We start from the raw sequence: 23,415 nt of genomic DNA, 5'->3' as shown, positions 1-23,415 counted from the left end.
TCTACTTTCTATGGCTGTGATCAGCACCATGGAGTCTGATGCAAGCCAAAACAAGGCTAAAGCAAATCTTAGTTAATTGACTCGGTGTAACATAGCCAAATACTTGATTAATAGGATGATAGCCACAAATATATTCGACCTTTTCAAAATATAGCAATTTTATTTCGACATTTCGTTAAAATGACAGTGATCCTCAAAATTCCAGTATTTTAAAGAAAAATTCCAGTATTTTCATTTTTTATTTCTTAGGGAAAAATGCACTTAGACCCCTGTGGTTTCTGACACATTCGACTTAACCCCTAATGTTTAAAAAGTTACAAGTAGACCCCTTGTGGTTTCAATTTGTATAAGGTAGTAGGCCCCCTCTTTTGAAACACTATGAATGCTAATGGAGACCCCATACCCGAATCCAAACACTACCAAAAACACAGTGGGCCCACATTGTTTGGATGATCCAAAGCGTTCATTTGATGGGTCCTGACATAGATAGGGTGTACCCAAAAAATCAGCTCTATAGGATCATCCTAACCCTTCAATCTGTGCACGAACCGTCAACTGAGGGGGTCTACCTTACACAAATTGAAACCACAGGGGGTCTACTTGTAACTTTTTAAGCATTAGGGGTTAAGTTGAATGTGTCAGAAACCACAGGGGTCTAAGTGTATTTTTCCCTATTTTTTATTATGAAAATATACTGATAATATGACAATGATACTGTGATATTTTTACAATAGTTTTTTTTTTTATAATTTTCCTTAAATTATATATTTTATATAATTTTAAATAATTTTTTTCAGTTTTTCCCAATAGAAATCTGAAAGTAACAAAAAAAAAAGTTTAAAATCCAAAGAGGGATTTGCTAGCGCCCATCGCATAGGCAGTTTACGGATGGCATGTTGCATGTGAGCATGGTTTAAAATTTTGACCGAAATCTGGGGACTGAAACCGGTATTTGGCGAAATTAAATATTTCGCCATTTACCAAATTTTGGTAATTTCGGTCCTAAATTTCAAGAAAATGCATTTTTTATTTTAAAAAAAAAACGTTACAAAATTTCGCCCGAAATTTCAGAATTTCGGTCGAAATTTCAGTTTCCCAAATGTCCGAACGGTTACTGAAACCGAAATTTTAAACCAATGAGGTGAGAGCCGCCACATCATGATTGAAGACAAAATCTGCTAAAAAGTGAGCCGATGTGGCTGCTCTCACATGCAACATGCCATCAGCGAACTCCCTTCTGCAATGGACGCCAGCAAATCCCATCCCAAGATATAAACTTGCGGAGAAATTCTCAAGGCAAATATTTGTGTGACCATGACTTAGAATAGTCAAAGAGGTTTTGAATAGGACAAAATGCACACTAGAGAAAAACTTGACCTAAGTAAGACAGAGTCACTCGGGCTAAGGCTAAAAGTACGAAAGGTCAAAGCCAGTGAGCTTTGCTTCCCTAGTAAGCTTTGCTTCCTAAACCTTCCCTCGTAAGAAAGAATCTTAAAAGGTAACAAAAAGCCACCCTTTCTTTTGAAAGCAATGGAAGGACCTACATATTGTTTTCATCAGTGAATATGATAAAAACTCATCCCTCAACTCCTATAAATACCCATCCACCTCAATAATTCATGCCATCTTGCTTTTGTAAGCTTTCCAACTTCTCATTTCATTGAAATTCAGTTGGGTCCTTCTAAGATGTCACAGGTATGTTCTAATTTTCCTTTTTTTGATTATGGCTTGCTTATTATCTGTTTTATTGATTGATGATCTTATAAAGCTTGGGTAGTTAAAATTTTAATCCATTCTTCTTCTTCTTTTAAATTTGAATGCTTAGCAAAAGGTGGTGATAAAAATCATGTCCATGACCGATGAGAAGGTGAAGAAGAAAGCTATAGAGGCAGTCGCTGAGATTTTTGGTATGTATCAAAATTTCTTTTTTACCTTCTATTGTTCTCTTTATTTTAAGGAAAAAAAATGAAAAATATTGTTAAAGTATAAAAGATAAATAACGCCTTTCTCCAACAGCTTAAGCTTTTGGAGTAACTGGTTGTTTAACATAGTATTAGAGCCAAAGGTCTCGAGTTCAAACCTCCCGGATAGCAAAAATCCACATGCGATGGTCGGCTCAAAGTTGGACCACATGTGCCACGTGCTTGCCAAGTGGGACACACGTGCGGTGGAGTGTTAAAGTATAAACGATAAATAACGCCACGTATTTGGAGAAGTTGGTAAGTTAACAAATACCATGCGGGTAATTTGAAATTGAAAAATGCTAGCATATTTTGCTCAAGGCATGATACGTTGTAATTGAGACCTTGGTCTTGTCGGCACTCAGGATTCATGTTAATTGGACGCAATCCTAGTATCCAAATAATAATTTATTGAATTTCATAAGTTCGTATAATAATAACTGTTTACTTGCGCAACCCGTTGAGAAATTCTAAGCTTGGGTATAAGGCTGGTTTGCCCTACTGTAATTGAGCATTGCAAATGGAGTGGATTAAACATGAAATGGAGTGTTTTTTTATACTTTTTTTGTTCTATCGACTGAGCTGGTCGCATTCCCCTTTTCGATAATAAAATTATCTTTCATTCAAAAACAAAAGAAGAGTATCCATAATATTTTGATTCTGTAATGGAGTTTAGTTTGCATTTAGCTAGACTTTATCAAAGCCTAATTTAACTCACATTATATGCTTTCATGAAGGCCCCGTTTCGATTGCTGGAAAAATATTTCTTAAGGAAAATTTTTCTAGGATTTTTTTTTCATTTCCACAATGTTGAAGGAAATGATAAATTTTAAGATTATCGGCAAAAATTAAAGGTCTATGCTAAAAAACTTGACTTGGTTGCGGTGATTCAAGTCAATTTTTTCATATGTAATCAAACAATGAAAAAGCAGGCATGAAATTTTGGAAAAAAAAATTCTTTCCCAAACTTTTCCCAAAAATTTCCTGAAATCCAAACAGGGTCGAAGGGAAATGATATTTCTACCCTCCTCAGCTAAATCTAATAAAATGGTGATAATTTTTATTTGATTATTTTAATTTTTTCCTGCGCAGGTGTCGACTCGATTGCTGCAGATCTTAAGAAGCAAGAGATGGTGATCGTAGGCAATATGGATCCAATCGCGATTGCGAAAAAGTTGAAAAAAATAGGAAAAATAGACATACTGTCAGTTGGGCCTGCTAAAGCAGAGAAAAAATAGCATAAGAGGGATGAGAAAAAATAGCATAATAGTGAAATAAAGTTTTGTAATGTCTCAAAATATTCTAATAATTGAATCTAGAAATCTATCATTTTAATTTCGTAACCTTTTCCTTGCTGAATTCAAGCACTTTATTTTACATTTCTTATTTGCTTGGAAAGCAAGGAACTTTGTTTTCATGTAGGTAGCTTCTTTAATTGGATTTTGGTGTTGTTGTCCAAACATACAAGCGCTTGTGACATTGTCATAAGAATCTGACGTAGAATTGATAACAATCACTCAAGCTTTTTATTCAAATTTGATAGAGACGGGAGAGATGGAGATGGAGATGTGTAATGTGTATGGAATTTGAGAGTAAATGGTATAATATAGGAGCCAAGGGATGTGAAGATGGCTAGAATTTATTTGTGACATGTAGGGGTATTATAGGAGTCTATGGTATAAATAGTGTGCACTTGACTACGTTTGGTTGTCTCCCTTGGGAGCAGAAATTAAGGGCCCATTTGGATACCTCGGATTTTGTATTTGGATTTGGAATTGAGTTTGGGATAGAATCTCTGAGTACAACCCCACTCTACAATGGCATTCACACAAACCATGTTTAGAAATTCTTTTTATATAACAAACTAAAGTAACTAGCAATGACAATACATTGACATGTGTAAACAAGCTAAAGTTACAAGCAATGACAATACATTGACATGTGTAAACAAGCTAAAGTCACGAGCAAAATTTAATCTTCTCTTCTTCCCATCTGTTAGACTCTCACCTAAAAGATGATGTTCAAAAGATGATGTCCAATAAGTCACGATCCACCACCAAAGAGTCCAAAATCTCCCTATGAACTTGCATTATACCTGTCCTCAAAGCAAGAACCTCTACCTCTTAGGAGTCATTACCTCAAACTAGCCCATTAGGAGTCATCACCACCATCTACCTCTTAGATCGATGGTAGATGGTGGTGATGAAGGCGGTGTGAAAATGGAAGCACTCTTCTTAATCTCGGAATTGAATCCTTGAGTGGTACCTTAAAACATGGCATCATTCACGAACACGTCTTCTTTCTTTCCATCAAATATGAACCGCTTCGGCCTCCACCTCCTTGGAAAAATGACGAATGACAACGGAAAAAAACATGCTTAGTATATATTATAGATTTATATAGTATGTATTAATAAACTTTTAGCCGCTAGCCAAACCCCGGCTTACCTACTAAAAAACCCATAGAATCTTTTGCATAAGCCATTATTTTGCAGGATAAAATTAATTATATATTTCTAGCAATGGAGAAGATTAGACCAACAGATGGTACCTAGATTCTCCAACGTAGAAGCCATTCATTGGATTGGAGCCCTCCGGATATCCTTGATTAGGTGGTGGGGGATAATTGTTCCCCCGATCCAAATTCCTCATATTCCCAACGACATGAGATTCATCAATCTATTCAACATAGAAAGCACATTAGGTCAATATTAAAACTATAGAAATGATATATCACTTGACACCACATGAGATTCATCTATCTATTCAACATAAAAACATGTGTATGGAGATTTACATCATTCATTCGATTGAACCCCTCCCGGTCTCCTTGATTAGGTGGTGGGGAATGAAGCCCTCCCGGTCTCCTGATCCAAATTCCTCATATTCATGGTATGAGCTTCATCAAACTATTCAACATACAAAGCATATTAATTATATCAATATTAAAACTATAGAAATCATTGCTGGATTTTGGTTCTGAAACCCCCCAAATCGTGGTTGACCCGATGGTGAAAAACCCCGAAATGCTACTCAACTATTGTTGTTGCTCTAGATGCTGCTAGAGCTCTCTCTGCAATCGCCCATATCACCACAGGTCAACAAGCCTTTCCTTTAAATGGTTGGATTTAAAGGAAAGATTAATCATGAGCGAATATCTTCATATGGATTCTTCCAACTTCCATGACTATTCCATGATGTCATGGTCTTTATCCTTAGTGGATGAGATGCTTCCTACGTATTACACCCTCATTTTTTTCTTAAATAAGAATAAGAATTCACTAGTGCTTTAAAGTACTTCTAGGTTAAGCTTGTTAAGCTTAAAAGCGCTTTAAAGTACTTCTAAGAATAAGAATGAACTAGTTATGCATCCAAAACCTGTGCATATGCTTCTAGGTTCATCATATAGTAATAAGAGACCTGGATTCTTACCTCATAAGCTGGAAATGAAATATTTGGCTCGAAAATCCGAAAAGTAGCTCAACGACAAAGATTATGGTGTTCCCATCCATATGCCCAGTAATCAAATGAGGGGATGGATTAAAATCCCCAAATGTAAGTATAATAAAAATAATAAAGCATTTTTTTCTTGTCATCAAAGATCCACGTTTCATTTCTGAACCAAACAGGAAATATAAGTTCATTTGTAGGCTCATAAAGTCATAAGCATATCTTCCCAAACTAATAGAACATTATAATTTTACAAAAAATAAATGGAGTGTTTAATGGAAAGGATCACCATCACCATCACCATCACCATCACGACCTCCCCCACCATCACCATTACCATCACCATCACCATCACCACCTCCCCCACCATCACCATTACCATCACCATCCCCAACACCAAAAATATACAAAAAGCAAAAAGTTCTACGACAATAAGATGAGGAAGTGTAATACAATGCATCAAAAAACCAATTAAGTGCAAGGGAAGCCACAAACATAAGGCGTATCAAAGAATCCATCCTGATCTTACCTGAAAACAAATGAAACGCAAAAGTATTGAAAAAAATTAGTATACTTATCAAACCAGAACCTCGGTGAAAAACTCCCCTAATGGCTCGTCATCAACAACATGTGATGGATCGACGCTCATACAGATGCCACGCGCAACTATGACCGTCTGTCGTCGAATACTCATTAATGTGACCTTAGAAAAAGTCAAATAATCAGAAATAAAATCATATGTTATTTAATTCGGATGGTTTTTGCCATATGATATAGATTAAAAGTCACGACATTTATTCCGGTCTTACCATAAGCCCATCTCCCTGGCTGCTAGTGGGGGGTACATGCTGTTGTGGAGGAGTAAGATCGTCGGATGCCTAAGTAAAAAAAAACAAAATAGATATGTGAAGGAACGACTGAACAAGTAGATCTATTAAACGTAAAATAAAATATATGCATACATTGCTACTTTGAACGCCCTGAAAATGAGAAAGTAGCGTCGCAATCTGTCGCTCCATTTAGGACTGCCTCTCACTCATACACACCACCTCATTGTTCAGTTGATCATTGGCCTTCTCAAGTGATGCAGCCTTCTCCTGCCACATCCTACCGCCTGACGAAGAGCCAAACAACCTAGACGGGGTAGGGCCAGGTCCCAGCATGCGCACCCTGCCCCGTTTCTCTGTGCCAAAGACCCGCCCTAAGTCATCATCCGGGGCAACTGAGGACCAAGACTAGGGATGCTGAGTCTGGATGTCCTTTATCTGTGCCTGCAATAAAGAGAAGGTGAAATAATCAAGTTTTATATAAACTAGTTGCAGACCCGTGCGTTGCACGGGCAACTAAAAACGAAAATGATTCACTCTTTTGTACACAGAAGCAATATTAAGAACATCATTCAAAACAACCAAATTGTAGATTCTTGTGGGGTCAAATTCTCACTTCCACTTAAGAGATGCTACAGATCATGGCCACATGAATGGGTAAAATAAAATAAAGGCTTGTGATATTTCAGTACTATGTTTTGATAATTGCAGTAACTCACCTAATATTTCATTATTTAACCAGCCGTCAAATGTTATTACAATTCCCAAAAAGCTCTAAGAAGCCAATAAAAAAGGAAAGGAAAGGTTAGTTAGTGCAATTATCAAAACCTTGTAGTACTAAATTCAGCTTATACTAATTGGAGAAGCAACTTGTAGTTCAGGTCATTGAACAAATGTTTATGCATGATTAAGAAACGAGAGAAAATTAATTCAATTTCAGCTTCTTAGAACATAAAAAGCAATTGCAAAGTCCTTAGAAAAAGGATTATTTATTTAAATCCAATTCGTTATTTTGATTACAAAAGCTGAGAAGAAAAACCCAAATACTATCATGTTATCCCATTAGTTATTTTGATTAAGAAACCTATGCGTAAAATATAAATACAATAATACAAACACATTTGAGTCTCTATATTGTGGAATTTCCAAACTAAAAATAAACAAAAACTGTTTGTGGGAAGGGATTGTATCTTTAAATCCAATTATGTATTTTAATTTCCTCACCAATTATGAATTCTCACAAAAGCAAAAGCATTTTTAAGTGTAGAGGGTTCAAAAAATTCAAAAATATTAAGAGACTTGCTAGCCAATTTCGCGAAAAGCCATTTCACGGCTGGTTTTGCTTGTGAGAACAGCCACATCAGATGAGTTAAATGGATAAGACAAAATCTTCCAAAAAGTCAACATGTGCTGCTGTCCTCATATGCAAAATCCAGCTGTGAAATGTCTATGGAAAATTGGCTAGGAAGTCCCAAATATTAAATATCTAACGATTTCTCAGCAAAAAATTAGTGATGTCAATCCATTGTAACACATGAATTGGTCCTCTGTCTTAATAATGGCACCCTTTTATTCGATATACTTCTTTAATCATTCTTTAACTAGATGGCTGTGGTTACAATTGTAGAAAAAGAAAACAATGATGGAAAAATATCCATTAAAAAAATGGACAGGAGACAATGGAGAGTAGTGTAACATAAAGAAAAGGAAGAGAAGAGGAAGAAGAGATCTGAGAAGATAAAGAGAGGTAAAAAGAATGGGGCATATAATTTTCATGCAACATAAAGGAAGGAGAAAAGAAGAAGAATATAGAGTTTTATGTAAAACATTTCTCTGGATACAGTTGTCATTAATTCAATATTTATTCCACTAATCCAATACAAATATTAGAAATCAAAACAAAAAATATCTATTAAAAAATTGTGAAGTCTAACCCTTTCCAAATAATATAAAGCCATAACATGTAAAAATGGCAGACCATATAATGCGTGCTAGTGGGCACCTCTCTCTCACACATTTCAGTAAACTGATGTCTTGCATATGCAAAATTTGCAGAAAAAGATATGGATTCATGATGGAGTACCGGTCATGCATTTCATCAAACAGATAACATGCAAATGCAAAGATATCCACAGTTCCCAAACCACTCCACACACACAGAGAGACTTAAAGTACCATTATAATTTTAAGTTGCCGGTCACGCATTTTATCAAATATATAATTTGGAAATGAAAAGATACAGAAACCCAAGAAGGAGAAGCATGAGACCCAAAATTCAACAATTTAAAGCTTCTCTCAATCCACAGTTCCAAACCCACTTCATCATTTCATCCAGAGAGTTAAAGCACCACTGTAGTTAATCATTTGTAAATAAAAGGCCTAAAAAATCTGTGGAAAATATACCCAGGATAAATTCTAATAAGTACCTACGCACTTTTTACAAGGTAATTTTTGCCTTTCACATAAAAAGACATCGAGGCTCTGTTTCTTTTGATGTAAAATGGCCCTAAAACAAATTTTAGGCCCAATTTTTAGTAGAAAAATAGGCATAGAATTTGTTTAAGATAAGAGAATGTGACAAAACCCTAACAGAAGACCATAAATAAAAGCCCTTTGTACGAGAAAAACCCTAAAAGATATATAATAATCAAAGAAAAACCCTAAAATATATATTACAATAAGAGAATCTTAGGAAAACCCTAAAAAGATAGATTACATGTGTTAAATTAGGGATGAGATTAACCCAAATTCGTTTGAACAGAAGAAAAAAAACTGAAAAACCCCAAATGGTTTGCAGCCCAAAAAAAAATGGAAATAACTCTAATAACGTACCTTCTAAGAGAGATTTGGGAGATTAGAGAGATTTGGCAGCTAAAATACCCAGGATTTAGGGTTTGCACGGACGGAAGGAATCCAAAGAAAGAAGATGCTGTGAGAATGAAAAAACCCTAAAAAACGTGAAGAGAAGAACGGACATATATTTTCTCTCAAGCCCGTAAAAAATCTAGAGTCGCGCGAGGGGGAGAGAAAAAGCCCGAAAATTTTCACTTAAATGTTTAAACACTAAGCTCCGACATTTACAAATGAAAGGCCAGTGTTTTATGACTCAGCCACGTTTTATAAAACGTGGGTATATTCGAAATAATTAAGTAAGATAAATTGAACTTATTTCCGACGTTTTATTAAGAAGCATCGAAGAATATTAATATTTAATGACGTTTTAATAACGTCGGTAAAAATAAATAAAGAAACTTTTACGGCGGGTGAAGGATTTCGTGCCGGCACATCCATACACCGACGTTTCTTTCTATGAACATGGATGCATATATATTATTAGCGATGGTTTACCGGAATGCCGCTATTTCCAATGTTTCTTGTAGTGTTAGGGGGTGCCATGGCCACTAAACTACTAGCATGCATGTACAACCATGGAGCATAAAAGGAATTTTGCAAGTATTTGGGGGGGGGGGGGCGCTCATGCTATATGTGCCTCCGCCGCCCCTAGTGCCTAACTGATTATTGGACTCAAATTTAAATATAATTTTGAGTCCAATAATTAGTTTGGCACTCACCATTGTCGTCGTAATCTAAAATGAACATGGCCTAAGCCGTATAAGGCTGGTTTGCCCTACCGTAATTGAGCATTGCAAATGGATTGGATTAAACATGAATGTCGAGTGTTTTTTTATACTTTTATGTTCTATCGACCAAGCTGGTCGCATTCCCCTTTTCAATAATAAAATTATCTTTCATTGAAAAAAACAAAAAAGAGTATCCATGATATTTTGATTATGTAATGGTGTTTCGTTTGCATTTAGCTAGTCTTTGTCAAAGCCTAATTTAACTCACATTATATGCTTTCATGAAGGCCCGTTTAGATTACTGGAAAAATATTTCTTAAGGAAAATTTTTCTAGGATTTTTTTTTTCATTTCCACAATGTTGAAGGAAATGATAAATTTTAAGATTATCGGTAAAAATTAAAGGTCTATGCTAAAAAACTTGACTTGGTTGAAGTGATTCAAGTCAATTTTTCCATATGTAATCAAACAATGAAAAACCATGCATGAAATTTTGGAAAAAAATTTCTTCTCTAAACTTTTCCCAAAAATTTCCTGAAATCCAAACAGGTCGAAGGGAAATGATATTTCTACGCTCCTCGGCTAAATCTAATAAAATGGCGATAATTTTTATTTGAAGACAAAGAGAGGCTTGAGTGTGTCTCAGCTGCCAAGGGAGGGAGGGAGATTTCTCTCTCTCTCTCTCTCTCTCTCTCTCTCTCTCTCTCTCTCTCTCCCTTGGCAGCTGAGACTAGGGCTGCAAATGAGCCGAGCCGAGCCGAGCCGAGCCGAGCTTTGGGGTGTTCGGGCTCGGCTCGTTTAGTTTTTAAGAAGGCTCGAGTTCGGCTCGGCTCGTGAAATATTCGAGAAAGCTCGGCTCGGGCTCGACTCGGCTCGTTAAGTAGAACGAACCGAGCTTAAGCTCGGCTCGTCTCAAGAATGATAAAAACATACATATGTGGGATTTGAACCCAAGCCCTCTCTAAATCCAGTGCCCTAACCACTCGGCCAAACCTTCATTTGTAATAAACAACCCACATTCGTTTATTTTATATATAAAAAACAAACATAATCCAAGCTTTAAAGCTCGGCTCGGCTCGGCTCGTTTATGAACCGAGCCTAAAAAGCTCACGAGCTTTTCCGAGCCAAACTATATAAAGCTCAAGTTCGGCTCGTTTATTTTGGCGAGCCTAATATTTGGGCTCGTGTTCGGCTCATTTAGTAAACGAACGAGCCCGAGCCGAGCTTTTAACGAGCCGAACCCAAACATGTTCGCGAGCCAGCTCGGTTCATTTGCAGCCCTAGCTGAGACACTCATGTTAGAGTAATCCCTTCTTCTAGAGCGAGTCTTTGACTTATTTGCCCTCATTTTGGTAGTGTTATTAGAGAATTTCTGACTCATTTGCACCACCTCTTTAGTATTGTTAGTTCGGAGTTTCTCCTTTAGAGTTGTTACTTCATCTTGGTTAGAGACTAACTCAGTCTTATTAAAGCTTTGCTTATTTAGGATCTTAGATCATTTCCTTTTCCTTGGCATTAGCTTACCCGGTTTAGGGGTTTCCCCTGTTAGCCCTAGGGTTTGGCCCTAGGGTGTTGCTTTGTGTATTCCCTTAGGTCTTTGACCAAAAGGTGAAAACATTTAAAAATTCAAAAATATTGGAATATTTGAAAACTCAAAAACATCATAAATTTAAAACATAAAAAATATTTGAAAATATCAAAAACCTTGAGTCATTTGAAATGCTTTAAAGATTTTTATGACCGTAGTAGGAGAGTTTGTTTCCGAACTACGTTGGCTTGATCCTCTTTCACGAGGTACGTAGTGCAGTTTGGGATCTTTATCCCAAGTCCAGTCAAACTTTGTAAATAGACATTGTAAATCTTTCAAAAATCATTCAAAGAACTTTTAAAACTTTGTTTTCAAAAAGATCTTCCTCTAGAGTTAAGAGTTTGTCCTAGATAGAGAGTTTTGGAGTTAGGAGTTTCTCCTTGATATGTTGTTTGATTGTTGTGGTTGTTGTGTGTTTGTGTTAGAGTTAGGAGTTTATTACGCCTCCGTCCGGTCAGTTGGCGATTTACATCGCCGACTGATGACTAGGTCTACGATGCGTTAGTGATCATATTATTTTTCTTAGGACACACAACTTAGTTACACATAGGTTGAAGGAACCACCTGCATTAGCTTAGGGATAACCTGCATTTAGTTAGGGCATATAGGGTGTCCTAAAAATCCACAATCCACTGAAGTTTAAATAATCACACAAGAAGCTTTACTAACTAGTCCGATCTTTTAGGTCGAGTCTAGGATAGAGGTCTAAATGTCTTAGGCATCATAGCTTAGAATATGTGCGAAGAATTACGTTGCTTTGATTCTTGTGGAGGCGGGGATACGTAGGCAGCTTTGGATGAATACCAGACCATCCAAAGAATCGGGTGAAATCTTTTAGAGTTTATGATTTGTTGTGTTGCGTCGTGTGTGGTATCGAGTCATATTGTATGTTTTGTTGTGTTTTCTTACTTTCATGTACAGATCTTATACCTTTAGCTGTAGCATGCATGTGTTTGCCCACCAGAACTTAGACACTAGTTAGGCATGTCACTCATAACCTAGCTGTGATTAGGCGACATTTATTCCATTTATTTTGTGCATGCTTATTATTTTATCCCCGGGTCATGCATGTTTAGGCAGACGTCCACTCGGGGATATTTGTTCCTATTTTACATGATTTTTGCCCAAGGCTCTTCAAGGTTAATAATAAATGGCATAAGAGACCAAGTGCTTGCACTCGGACGAATTGGGGGTCCTCTTCGGATCTTCTCCATTCGTAATCAGGCACGAACCCACATTGCATAGAGGATTTGTTTTTGGGTTCCATGGCCTATCCATGGATGGCGACTCTGAGTTATTTTAGGCACGTCTTGGTTTCGAGCCCCGGCTCCGGATCAAGAGGTATCTTCTCATTTTGTATCGCCAATCGTGCAATTCTATGAGGGTGGCACCTATTTTGAGAGTTCCTTGGTAGATATCTTTATTCATGTGGAGATCTTTGAGGATTGCAGGGGACTCGTTCCTCAGCACTCGTCCTCGGGATCGGGGTCCACACCTAGGAGCAAAATCTCCTCTCCCTCTGTCTCTCTAAAAGTTTGCATCTCTTGAAATTGCTTTAAAAAAATCTTGATGCCTTTCGTCTCTTGAAAGTTTTTGTCAAGATGCGTGGAGATTGAGAGACATGCGTGGCCAGGAATTTTTTGTTGTCCTGTCTTTCTGTTGATTGCAACTAGCTCAATTGAATACATAGTAAAAGAGCATTTAAAAGTTAAAACCTTATAAGAAGGGGGTTTATCGTAAAAGTGGAAGGGAAGATGAGAAAGGAGGAAAATGGAAAAACGGGGAAAATATAAAAAGGGATAGGGATTGCCACTTGCTACAACATTCCGTTTTATTTATGTATTATTAGATTAGATTAGATGTCAATGCCCAAAATTCATACTCATTTTTAGACCTGGCAAACAGGTAACCCGGGCGGGTATGGGTACAACCCGTGCGGGTACGGGTAAGAAATACCGGCACGGGTACGGGTAGCCTTTCATGAACCTGGAACCCACCCGGGCGGGTACGGGTATACCCGCGGGCAACCCGGCAAATTTAAAGAAGAAATTATATATATATTTACGAAAAGAAATGAAATACTCATAGGCCCTAGGTGGTAACCCAAAGTGGAGTGTGTAAAGGGTTTTTAAAACTTTTGCCAAAATACAAAATACGGAAGCTAAAAACAACAATGGCAATTAAAAAAACAAACTCAAGCACAGCGGAAGATAAAAAATCACAAGTGCAATGAAAAGTAAAAGAGACAAGAAAGAGTGCACCGGAGATTTTTAAGTGGTTCGGTCCAAACCAAGGACCTACTCCACTCCACCAAGAACTCTTGATGGTTTAATAATTCACATTCAAGTCCCCATACTTCAACTATTGGTAAGTGAGACTTTCTACGCTAATGCATCTCTAGAGCTGGCCCCACTTGTTTAACATTGTTCTGAAAACACACGGATGGGCCCAATCATAAGGTGTCTAAGATTGTCTCGTGGATGGGTATGTCATGCTATTTAAACTTTTTTCACAAGGATAATAATTAACAGCAAACAAGCAATTACCCATTACTAAGACAAAGCCCAAACTCTTATTACCAAACCCAATCCCTAGGCCCTAATTCCAAATTGGATTTGGAATTAGGATACAAAATTTCTACTTTCTATGGTTGCGAGCTTTTAGAAATGGTTTTTCAACACCATGGAGTCTGATGCGAGCCAAAAACAAGGCCAAAGCAGATCATACTGAATTGACTCGGTGTAACATAGCTGTATACTTTATTAATACTATTATAGCCACAAATATCTTCGTCCTTTTCAAAAGGGAAATGATATCAGCGCTCGAATGTTTTGATATTGGAGCTCAAGTTTCTTGTCTTTTAGTATTTAAAGGGCTGTCAAAAGGTTATTACTGTTCCCAAAAATCTCTCACAAGCCCTTTAATTACTAAATGACGAGAACCTTAGCTCCAATATCGAAACATTGGAGCGCTGATATCATTTCCCTTTCAAAAATATCTCAATTTTATTTAGACATTTTGTTAAAACGACAAAAATCCCGAAATAATCTAGATATTTTAAAGAAAAATTACAGTATTTTCATTTAGTGTGAAAATATAGTCATAATATGACAATAATATCGTCATATTTTTACAATAGTTTTTACTTTATAATTTCTCTTAAATTGTACATTTTATATATTTTTAAATAATTTTTTCAATTTTTCCCGATATAAACCCCAAAGTAACCAATTTTTTTTTAAAATAATTGCCAAGAAATTCTTGAGGCAAATACTTGTGAGTATGAATACGATCATGACTTAGAATAGTCAAAGAGGCTTTGAAATAGGATAAAATGGAGTTGGTTGATGGAATTTTTTTGGCTCTTGGGATTTCTGTGGAACAAAAAACTCCCTGGGAGATTGTTGGAAAAAAAACTCTCTAGAAGTATCTCCCGATATAAACCCCAAAGTAACCAAACTTTTTTTAAAAATAACTGCCAAGAAATTCTTGAGGCAAATACTTGTGAGTATGAATACGATCATGACTTAGAATAGTCAAAGAGGCTTTGAATAGGATAAAATGGAGTTTGGTTGCTGGAATTTTTTTGGTTCTTGAGATTTCTGTGGACCAAAAAACTCCCTGGGAGATTGGTGGAAAAAAACTCCCTGGAAGTATCCCGGTAAAATAAAAATCCCACGTTTGGTTGCTTGAACTGTTGGGAAGAAAAAAAATTCTTCTGCAAACTTATTTTTGGTTCTTGGGAGTACTCTTTTTTTTTCCAGGGTAGGGTTTTGTGCGGGGTTATTTTGGTTCTTGGGATTATTTTGGGCCCAGCAACCAAACGTGGGTTTCCTGCAGAAATTCCACAAAAGTCCCAAGAACTAAAAAAATTCCGGCAGAAAAAACTTGACCAAAGTAAAAGAGAGTCACTGAGGAAAGTAGTGAAGGTCAAAGCTAGTGAGCCTTGGTTCCCAAGTAAGCTTTGCTTCCCTCATAAGAAACCAATCTTAGGTCACCAAAAGCCACCCTTTCTTTTGAAAGCAATGGAAGGACCTGCATATTTGTTTTCATCAATAAATATTATAAAAACTCATCCCTCAACTCCTATAAATACACACCCACCCACGTCTATAATTCAAGCCATTTTGCTTTTGTAAGCTTTCCAACTTTTTCTTATTTCATTGAAATTCTGTTAGGTCCTTCTAAGATGTCACAGGTATGTTCTAATTTTCCTTTTTCGATTATGGCTTGCTTATTATCTGTTTTATGAGCAATGACAGATGCAAGGGAGCCCTTGCATAAAGAGCTGTAAAATGGCCCGTGATTGGTTCCACGTCATTAAGTGTAACTAAATTTACTTTTTTAACTGATTTTAAACGGTTACACTCAATGACGTGGATCCAATCAAGGGCCCTTTTCTAGCTCTTTATGCAAGGGCTCCCTAGCATCTATCATTCCTCCTGTTTTATTGATTGATGAATCTTACAAAGCTTGGGTAAGTGGAACCAATCAAGGGCCCTTTTTTAGCTCTTTATGCAAGGGCTCCCTCTGCATCTATCATTCCTCCTGTTTTATTGATTGATGGATCTTATAAAGCTTGGGTAATTAAAAGTTTAATTCATTCTTCTTTTAAATTTTAATGCTTAGCAAAAGGTGGTGATAAAAATCACATACATGACCGACGTCAAGGTGAAGCAGAAAGCTGTAGAGGCAGTCGCTGAGATTGTTGGTATGTATCAAAATTTCCTTTTTACCTTCTATTGTTCTCTTTATTTTAAGGAAAAATGAAAAATACCATGCAGGTTAATTGAAATTGAAAAATGCTAGCATATTTTGCTCGAGGCATGATACCTTGAAATCGAGACCTTGGTCTTGTCGGCACTCAGGAATCATGTTAATTGGACGCAATCCTAGTATCCAAGTGAAAATTTATTGAATTTCATAAGTTTGTAGTAATAATTTTATTTATCTGATTACTCGTATGATAATTGCAATTACTTGCGCAATCCGTTGAGAAATTCTAAGCTTGGGTAAAAGCAGAGCCGGAGCCATGAATTACACTTGGGGCGGCCAGACTAAAATTTCCTGAAATCCAAACAGGGTTGAAGGGAAATGATATTTCTACCCTAAGCTAAATCTAATAAAATGGTGATAATTTTTATTTGATTATTTTAATTTTTTCCTGCGCAGGTGTCGACTCGATTGCTGCAGATCTTAAGAAGCAAGAGATGGTGATCGTAGGCAATATGGATCCAATCGCGATTGCGAAAAAGTTGAAAAAAGTAGGAAAAATAGACATACTGTCAGTTGGGCCAGCTAAAGCAGAGAAAAAATAGAAGAAGAGGGATGAGAAAAAATAGCATAATAGTGAAATAAAGTTTTGTAATGTCTCATAATATTCTAATAATTGAATCTAGAGATCTATCATTTTAATTTCGTAACGTAACCTTTTCCTTGCTGAATTCAAGCACTTTATTTTACATTTCTTATTTGCTTGGAAAGCAAGGAACTTTGTTTTCATGTAGGTAGCTTCTTTAATTGGATTTTGGTGTTGTTGTCCAAACATACAAGCGCTTGTGACATTGTCATAAGAATCTGACGTAGAATTGATAACAATCACTCAAGCTTTTTATTCAAATTTGATAGAGACGGGAGAGATGGAGATGGAGATGTGTAATGTGTATGGAATTTGAGAGTAAATGGTATAATATAGGAGCCAAGGGATGTGAAGATGGCTAGAATTTATTTGTGACATGTAGGGGTATTATAGGAGTCTATGGTATAAATAGTGGGCACTTGACTACGTTTGGTTGTCTCCCTTGGGAGCAGAAATTAAGGGCCCATTTGGATACCTCAGATTTTGTATTTGGATTTGGAATTGAGTTTGGGATAGAATCTCTGAGTACAACCCCACTCTAAAATGGCATTCACACAAACCATGTTTAGAAATTCTTTTTATATAACAAACTAAAGTAACTAGCAATGACAGTACATTGACATGTGTAAACAAGCTAAAGTTACAAGCAATGACAATACATTGACATGTGTAAACATGCTAAAGTCACAAGCAAAATTTAATCTTCTCGTCTTCCCATCTGTTAGACTTTCACCTAAAAGATGATGTTCAAAAGATGATGTCCAATAAGTCACCATCCACCACCAAAGAGTCCAAAATCTCCCTATGAACTTGCATTATACCTGTCCTCAAAGCAAGAACCTCTACCTCTTAGGAGTCATTACCTCCAACTAGCCCATTAGGAGTCATCACCACCATCTACCTCTTAGATCGATGGTAGATGGTGGTGATGAAGGCGGCGTGAAAATGGAGGCACTCTTCTTAATCTCGGAATTGAATCCTTGAGTGGTACCTTAAAACATGGCATCATTCATGAACACGTCTTCTTTCTTTCCATCAAATACGAACTGCTTCGGCCTCCACCTCCTTGGAAAATGACGAATGACAACAGAAAAAAACATGCTTAGTATATATTATAGATTTATATAGTATGTATTAATAAACTTTTAGCCGCTAGCCAAACCCCGGCTTACCTACTAAAAAACCCATAGAATCTTTTGCATAAGCCATTATTTTGCAGGATAAAATTAATTATATATTTCTAGCAATGGAGAAGATTAGACCAACAGATGGTACCTAGATTCTCCAACGTAGAAGCCATTCATTGGATTGGAGCCCTCCGGATATCCTTGATTAGGTGGTGGGGGATAATTGTTCCCCCGATCCAAATTCCTCATATTCCCAACGACATGAGATTCATCAATCTATTCAACATAGAAAGCACATTAGGTCAATATTAAAACTATAGAAATGATAATATATCACTTGACACCACATGAGATTCATCTATCTATTCAACATAAAAACATGTGTATGGAGATTTACATCATTCATTCGATTGAAGCCCTAACGGTCTCCTGATCCAAATTCCTCATATTCATGGCATGAGCTTCATCAAACTATTCAACATACAAAGCATATTAATTATATCAATATTAAAACTATAGAAATCATTGCTGGATTTTGGTTCTGAAACCCCCCAAATCGTGGTTGACCCGACGGTGAAAAACCCTGAAATGCTACTCAACTGTTGTTGTTGCTCTAGATGCTGCTAGAGCTCTCTCTGCAATCGCCCATATCACCACAGGTCAACAAGCCTTTCCTTTAAATGGTTGGATTTAAAGGAAAGATTAATCATGAGCGAATATCTTCATATGGATTCTTCCAACTTCCATGACTATTCCATGATGTCATGGTCTTTATCCTTAGTGGATGAGATGCTTCCTACGTATTACACCCTCATTTTTTTCTTAAATAAGAATAAGAATTCACTAGTGCTTTAAAGTACTTCTAGGTTAAGCTTGTTAAGCTTTAAAGCGCTTTAAAGTACTTCTAAGAATAAGAATGAACTAGTTATGCATCCAAAACCTGTGCATATGCTTCTAGGTTCATCATATAGTAATAAGAGACCTGGATTCTTACCTCATAAGCTGGAAATGAAATATTTGGCTCGAAAATCTGAAAAGTAGCTCATCGACAAAGATTATGGTGTTCCCATCCATATGCCCAGTAATCAAATGAGGGGATGGATTAAAATCCCCAAATGTAAGTATAATAAAAACAATAAAGCATTTTTTTCTTGTCATAAAAGATCCATGTTTCATTTCTGAACCAAACAGGAAATATAAGTTCATTTGTAGGCTCATAAAGTCAAAAGCATATCTCCCCAAACTAATAGAACATTATAATTTTACAAAAAATAAATGGAGTGTTTAATGGAAAGGATCACCATCACCATCACCATCACGACCTCCCCAGCCATCACCATTACCATCACCATCACCATCACCACCTCCCCCACCATCACCATTACCATCACCATCCCCAACAGCAAAAATATACAAAAAGCAAAAAGTTCTACGACAATAAGATGAGGAAGTGTAATACAATGCATAAAAAAACCAATTAAGTGCAAGGGAAGCCACAAACATAAGGCGTGTCAAAGAATCCATCCTGATCTTACCTGAAAACAAATGAAATGCAAAAGTATTGAAAAAAATTAGTATACTTATCAAACCAGAACCTCGGTGAAAAACTCCCCTAATGGCTCGTCATCAACAACATGTGATGGATCGACGCTCATACAGATGCCACGCGCAACTATGACCGTCTGTCGTCGAATGCTCATTAATGTGACCTTAGAAAAAGTCAAATAATCAGAAATAAAATCATATGTTATTTAATTCGGATGGTTTTTGCCATATGATATAGATTAAAAGTCACGACATTTATTCCGGTCTTACCAGAAGCCCATCTCCCTGGCTGCTAGTGGGGGGTACATGCTGTTGTGGAGGAGTAAGATCGTCGGATGCCTAAGTAAAAAAAAAACAAAATAGATATGTGAAGGAACGACTGAACAAGTAGATCTATTAAACGTAAAATAAAATATATGCATACATTGCTACTTTGAACGCACTGAAAATAAGAAAGTAGCGTCGCAATCTGTCGCTCCATTTAGGACTGCCTCTCACTCATACGCACCACCTCATTGTTCAGTTGATCATTGGCCTTCTCAAGTGATGCAGCCTTCTCCTGCCACATCTTACCGCCTGACGAAGAGCCAAACAACCTAGACGGGGTAGGGCCAGGTCCCAGCATGCGCACCCTGCCCCGTTTCTCTCTGCCAAAGACCCGCCCTAAGTCATCATCCGGGGCAACTGAGGACCAAGACTAGGGATGCTGAGTCTGGATGTCCTTTATCTGTGCCTGCAATAAAGAGAAGGTGAAATAATCAAGTTTTATATAAACTAGTTGCAGACCCGTGCGTTGCACGGGCGACTAAAAACGAAAATGATTCACTCTTTTGTACACAGAAGCAATATTAAGAACATCATTAAAAACAACCAAATTGTAGATTCTTGTGGGGTCAAATTCTCACTTCCACTTAAGAGATGCTACAGATCATGGCCACATGAATGGGTAAAATAAAATAAAGGCTTGTGATATTTCAGTACTATGTTTTGATAATTGCAGTAACTCACCTAGTATTTCATTATTTAACCAGCCGTCAAATGTTATTTCAATTCCCAAAAAGCTCTAAGAAGCCAATAAAAAAGGAAAGGAAAGGTTAGTTAGTGCAATTATCAAAACCTTGTAGTACTAAATTCAGCTTATACTAATTGGAGAAGCAACTTGTAGTTCAGGTCATTGAACAAATGTTTATGCATGATTAAGAAACGGGAGAAAATTAATTCAATTTCAGCTTCTTAGAACATAAAAAGCAATTGCAAAGTCCTTAGAAAAAGGATTATTTATTTAAATCCAATTCGTTATTTTGATTACAAAAGCTGAGAAGAAAAACCCAAATACTATCATGTTATCCCATTAGTTATTTTGATTAAGAAACCTATGCGTAAAATATAAATACAATAATACAAACACATTTGAGTCTCTATATTGTGGAATTTCCAAATTAAAAATAAACACAAACAGGGGTTTGTGGGAAGGGATTGTATCTTTAAATCCAATTATGTATTTTAATTTCCTCACCAATTATGAATTCTCACAAAAGCAAAAGCATTTTTAAGTGTAAAGGGTTCAAAAAATTCAAAAATAATAAGAGACTTGCTAGCCAATTTCGTGAAAAGTCATTTCACGGCTGGTTTTGCTTGTGAGAACAGCCACATCAGATGAGTTAAATGGATAAGACAAAATCTTCCAAAAAGTCAACATGTGCTGCTATCCTCATATGCAAAATCCAGCTGTGAAATGTCTATGGGAAATTGGCTAGGAAGTCCCAAATATTAAATATCTAACGATTTCTCAGCAAAAAATTAGTGATGTCAATCCATTGTAACACATGAATTGGTCCTCTGTCTTAATAATGGCACCCTTTTATTCGATATACTTCTTTAATCATTCTTTAACTAGATGGCTGTGGTTACAATTGTAGAAAAAGAAAACAATGATGGAAAAATATCTATTAAAAAAATGGACAGGAGACAATGGATAGTAGTGTAACATAAAGAAAAGGAAGAGAAGAGGAAGAGAAGAGGAAGAAGAGATCTGAGAAGATAAAGAGAGGTAAAAAGAATGGGGCATATAATTTTCATGCAACATAAAGGAAGGAGAAAAGAAGAAGAATATAGAGTTTTATGTAAAACATTTCTCTGGATACAGTTGTCATTAATTCAATATTTATTCCAAAAATCCAATACAAATATTAGAAATCAAAACACAAAATATCTATTAAAGAATTTTGAAGTCTAACCCTTTCCAAATAATATAAAGCCATCAAATGTAAAAATGGCAGACCATATAATGTGTGCTAGTGGGCACCTCTCTCTCACACATTTCAGTAAACTTATGTCTTGCATATGCAAAATTTGCAGAAAAAGATATGGATTCATGATGGACTACCGGTCATGCATTTCATCAAACAGATAACATGCAAATGCAAAGATATCCACAGTTCCCAAACCACTCCACACACACAGAGAGACTTAAAGTACCATTATAATTTTAAGTTGCCGGTCATGCATTTCATCAAATATATAATTTGGAAATGAAAAGATACAGAAACCCAAGAAGGAGAAGCATGAGACCTAAAATTCAACAATTTAAAGCTTCTCTCAATCCACAGTTCCAAACCCACTTCATCAGTTCATCCAGAGAGTTAAAGCACCATTGTAGTTAATCATTTGTAAATAAAAGGCCTAAAAAATCTGTGGAAAACCTACCCACTTTTTACAAGGTAATTTTTGCCTTTCACATAAAAAGACATCGAGGCTCTGTATCTTTTGATGTAAAATGGCCCTAAAACAAATTTTAGGCCCAATTTTTAGTAGAAAAATAGGCATAGAATTTGTTTAAGATCAGAGAATGTGACAAAACCCTAACAGAAGACCATAAATAAAAGCCCTTTGTACGAGAAAAACCCTAAAAGATATATAATAATCAAAGAAAAACCCTAAAATATATATTACAATAAGAGAATCTTAGGAAAATCCTAAAAAGATAGATTACATGTGTTAGATTAGGGATGAGATTAACCCAAATTCGTTTGAACAGAAAAAAAAACTAAAAAACCCCAAATGGTTTGCAGCCCAAAAAAAATGGAAATAACTCTAATAACGTACCTTCTAAGAGAGATTTGGGAGATTAGAGAGATTTGGCAGCTAAAATACCCAGGATTTAGGGTTTGCACGGATGGAAGGAATCCAACGAAGAAAGATGCCGTGGGAATGAAAAAACCCTAAAAAATGAGAAGAGAAGAACGGACATATATTTTCTCTCAAGCCCGTAAAAAATCTAGAGTCTCGCGAGGGGGAGAGAAAAAGCCCGAAAATTTTCACTTAAATGTTTAAACACTAAGCTCCGACGTTTACAAATGAAAGGCCAGTGTTTTATGACTCAGCCACGTTTTATAAAACGTGGGTATATTCGAAATAATTAAGTAAGATAAATTAAACTTATTTCCGATGTTTTATTAAGAAGCATCGAAGAATATTAATCTTTAATGACGTTTTAATAACGTCGGTAAAAATAAATAAAGAAACTTTTACGGCGGGTGAAGGATTTCGTGCGGGCACATCCATACACCGACGTTTCTTTCTATGAACGTGGATGCATATATATTATTAGCGATGGTTTACCGGAATGCCGCTATTTCCAATGTTTCTTGTAGTGTTGGGGGGTGCCATGGCCACTAAAAACTACTAGCATGCATGTACAACCATGGAGCATAAAGGAATTGTGCAAGTATTTGGGGGGGGGGAGGCGCTCATGCTATATGTGCCTTTGCCGCCCCTAGTGCCAAACTGATTATTGGACTCAAATTTAAATGTAATTTTGAGTCCAATAATTAGTTTGGCACTCACCATTGTCGTCGTAATCTAAAATGAACATGGCCTAAGCCGTATAAGGCTGGTTTGCCCTACCGTAATTGAGCATTGCAAATGGATTGGATTAAACATGAATGTCGAGTGTTTTTTTATACTTTTATGTTCTATC

At 36.5% G+C, this 23,415-nt stretch overlaps 3 protein-coding genes and 1 long non-coding RNA gene across 9 annotated transcripts; 2 read left to right on the top strand and 2 right to left on the bottom strand.

Annotated features, from left to right (window-relative positions):
• The first annotated feature begins 1,567 nt into the window (after window positions 1–1,567).
• Window positions 1,568–3,338, top strand: LOC143857290 (heavy metal-associated isoprenylated plant protein 39-like). The gene is made up of 3 exons (XM_077367708.1): window positions 1,568–1,695; window positions 1,826–1,907; window positions 3,054–3,338. Exons 1-3 carry the CDS (start codon window positions 1,687–1,689, stop codon window positions 3,197–3,199), a joined length of 237 nt encoding a protein of 78 aa, XP_077223823.1. The 5' UTR covers window positions 1,568–1,686; the 3' UTR covers window positions 3,200–3,338.
• A 461-nt stretch (window positions 3,339–3,799) lies between these two features.
• Window positions 3,800–9,320, bottom strand: LOC143857289 (uncharacterized). Of its 3 annotated transcripts, none has more exons than XR_013238577.1 (7): window positions 9,070–9,320; window positions 6,373–6,681; window positions 6,220–6,288; window positions 4,758–6,113; window positions 4,512–4,639; window positions 4,227–4,300; window positions 3,800–4,077 (listed from the first exon to the last, which is right to left on the bottom strand). It is a non-coding gene; the product is annotated as an uncharacterized LOC143857289 (long non-coding RNA). The 3 variants fall into 3 exon arrangements; XR_013238576.1 differs by having other exon boundaries at window positions 3,800–4,056; XR_013238575.1 differs by having other exon boundaries at window positions 3,800–4,300.
• A 6,156-nt stretch (window positions 9,321–15,476) lies between these two features.
• On the top strand, window positions 15,477–16,828 carry LOC143857384 (heavy metal-associated isoprenylated plant protein 39-like). Its single transcript, XM_077367816.1, has 3 exons — window positions 15,477–15,603; window positions 16,035–16,116; window positions 16,578–16,828. The coding sequence occupies exons 1-3, from the start codon at window positions 15,595–15,597 to the stop codon at window positions 16,721–16,723; spliced, it is 237 nt and encodes a 78-aa protein (XP_077223931.1). The 5' UTR covers window positions 15,477–15,594; the 3' UTR covers window positions 16,724–16,828.
• Window positions 16,829–17,328: 500 nt separating this feature from the next.
• Window positions 17,329–22,788, bottom strand: LOC143857292 (uncharacterized). Of its 4 annotated transcripts, XM_077367711.1 has the most exons (7): window positions 22,542–22,788; window positions 20,445–20,499; window positions 19,945–20,169; window positions 19,707–19,775; window positions 18,289–19,600; window positions 18,040–18,167; window positions 17,329–17,829 (listed from the first exon to the last, which is right to left on the bottom strand). In XM_077367711.1, the coding sequence occupies exons 3-5, from the start codon at window positions 20,059–20,061 to the stop codon at window positions 19,475–19,477; spliced, it is 312 nt and encodes a 103-aa protein (XP_077223826.1). In that variant the 5' UTR covers window positions 20,062–20,169; window positions 20,445–20,499; window positions 22,542–22,788; the 3' UTR covers window positions 17,329–17,829; window positions 18,040–18,167; window positions 18,289–19,474. The 4 variants fall into 4 exon arrangements, 3 of the variants coding, with proteins under 3 accessions (XP_077223826.1, XP_077223827.1, XP_077223825.1); XR_013238578.1 differs by lacking the exon at window positions 20,445–20,499 and having other exon boundaries at window positions 19,880–20,169; XM_077367712.1 differs by lacking the exon at window positions 20,445–20,499 and having other exon boundaries at window positions 19,861–20,169.
• Between the last annotated feature and the right edge of the window lie 627 nt (window positions 22,789–23,415).

Source organism: Tasmannia lanceolata, unplaced genomic scaffold (genome assembly GCF_043159265.1).
Source record: "Tasmannia lanceolata isolate RefF3 unplaced genomic scaffold, GAP_Taslan_0.1 ptg000024l, whole genome shotgun sequence".
In the NCBI taxonomy this organism is placed as follows: domain Eukaryota; kingdom Viridiplantae; phylum Streptophyta; class Magnoliopsida; order Canellales; family Winteraceae; genus Tasmannia; species Tasmannia lanceolata.
The sequence above is the reverse complement of the archived record's forward strand: the minus strand, read 5'-3'. Positions and strand labels throughout refer to the sequence as shown.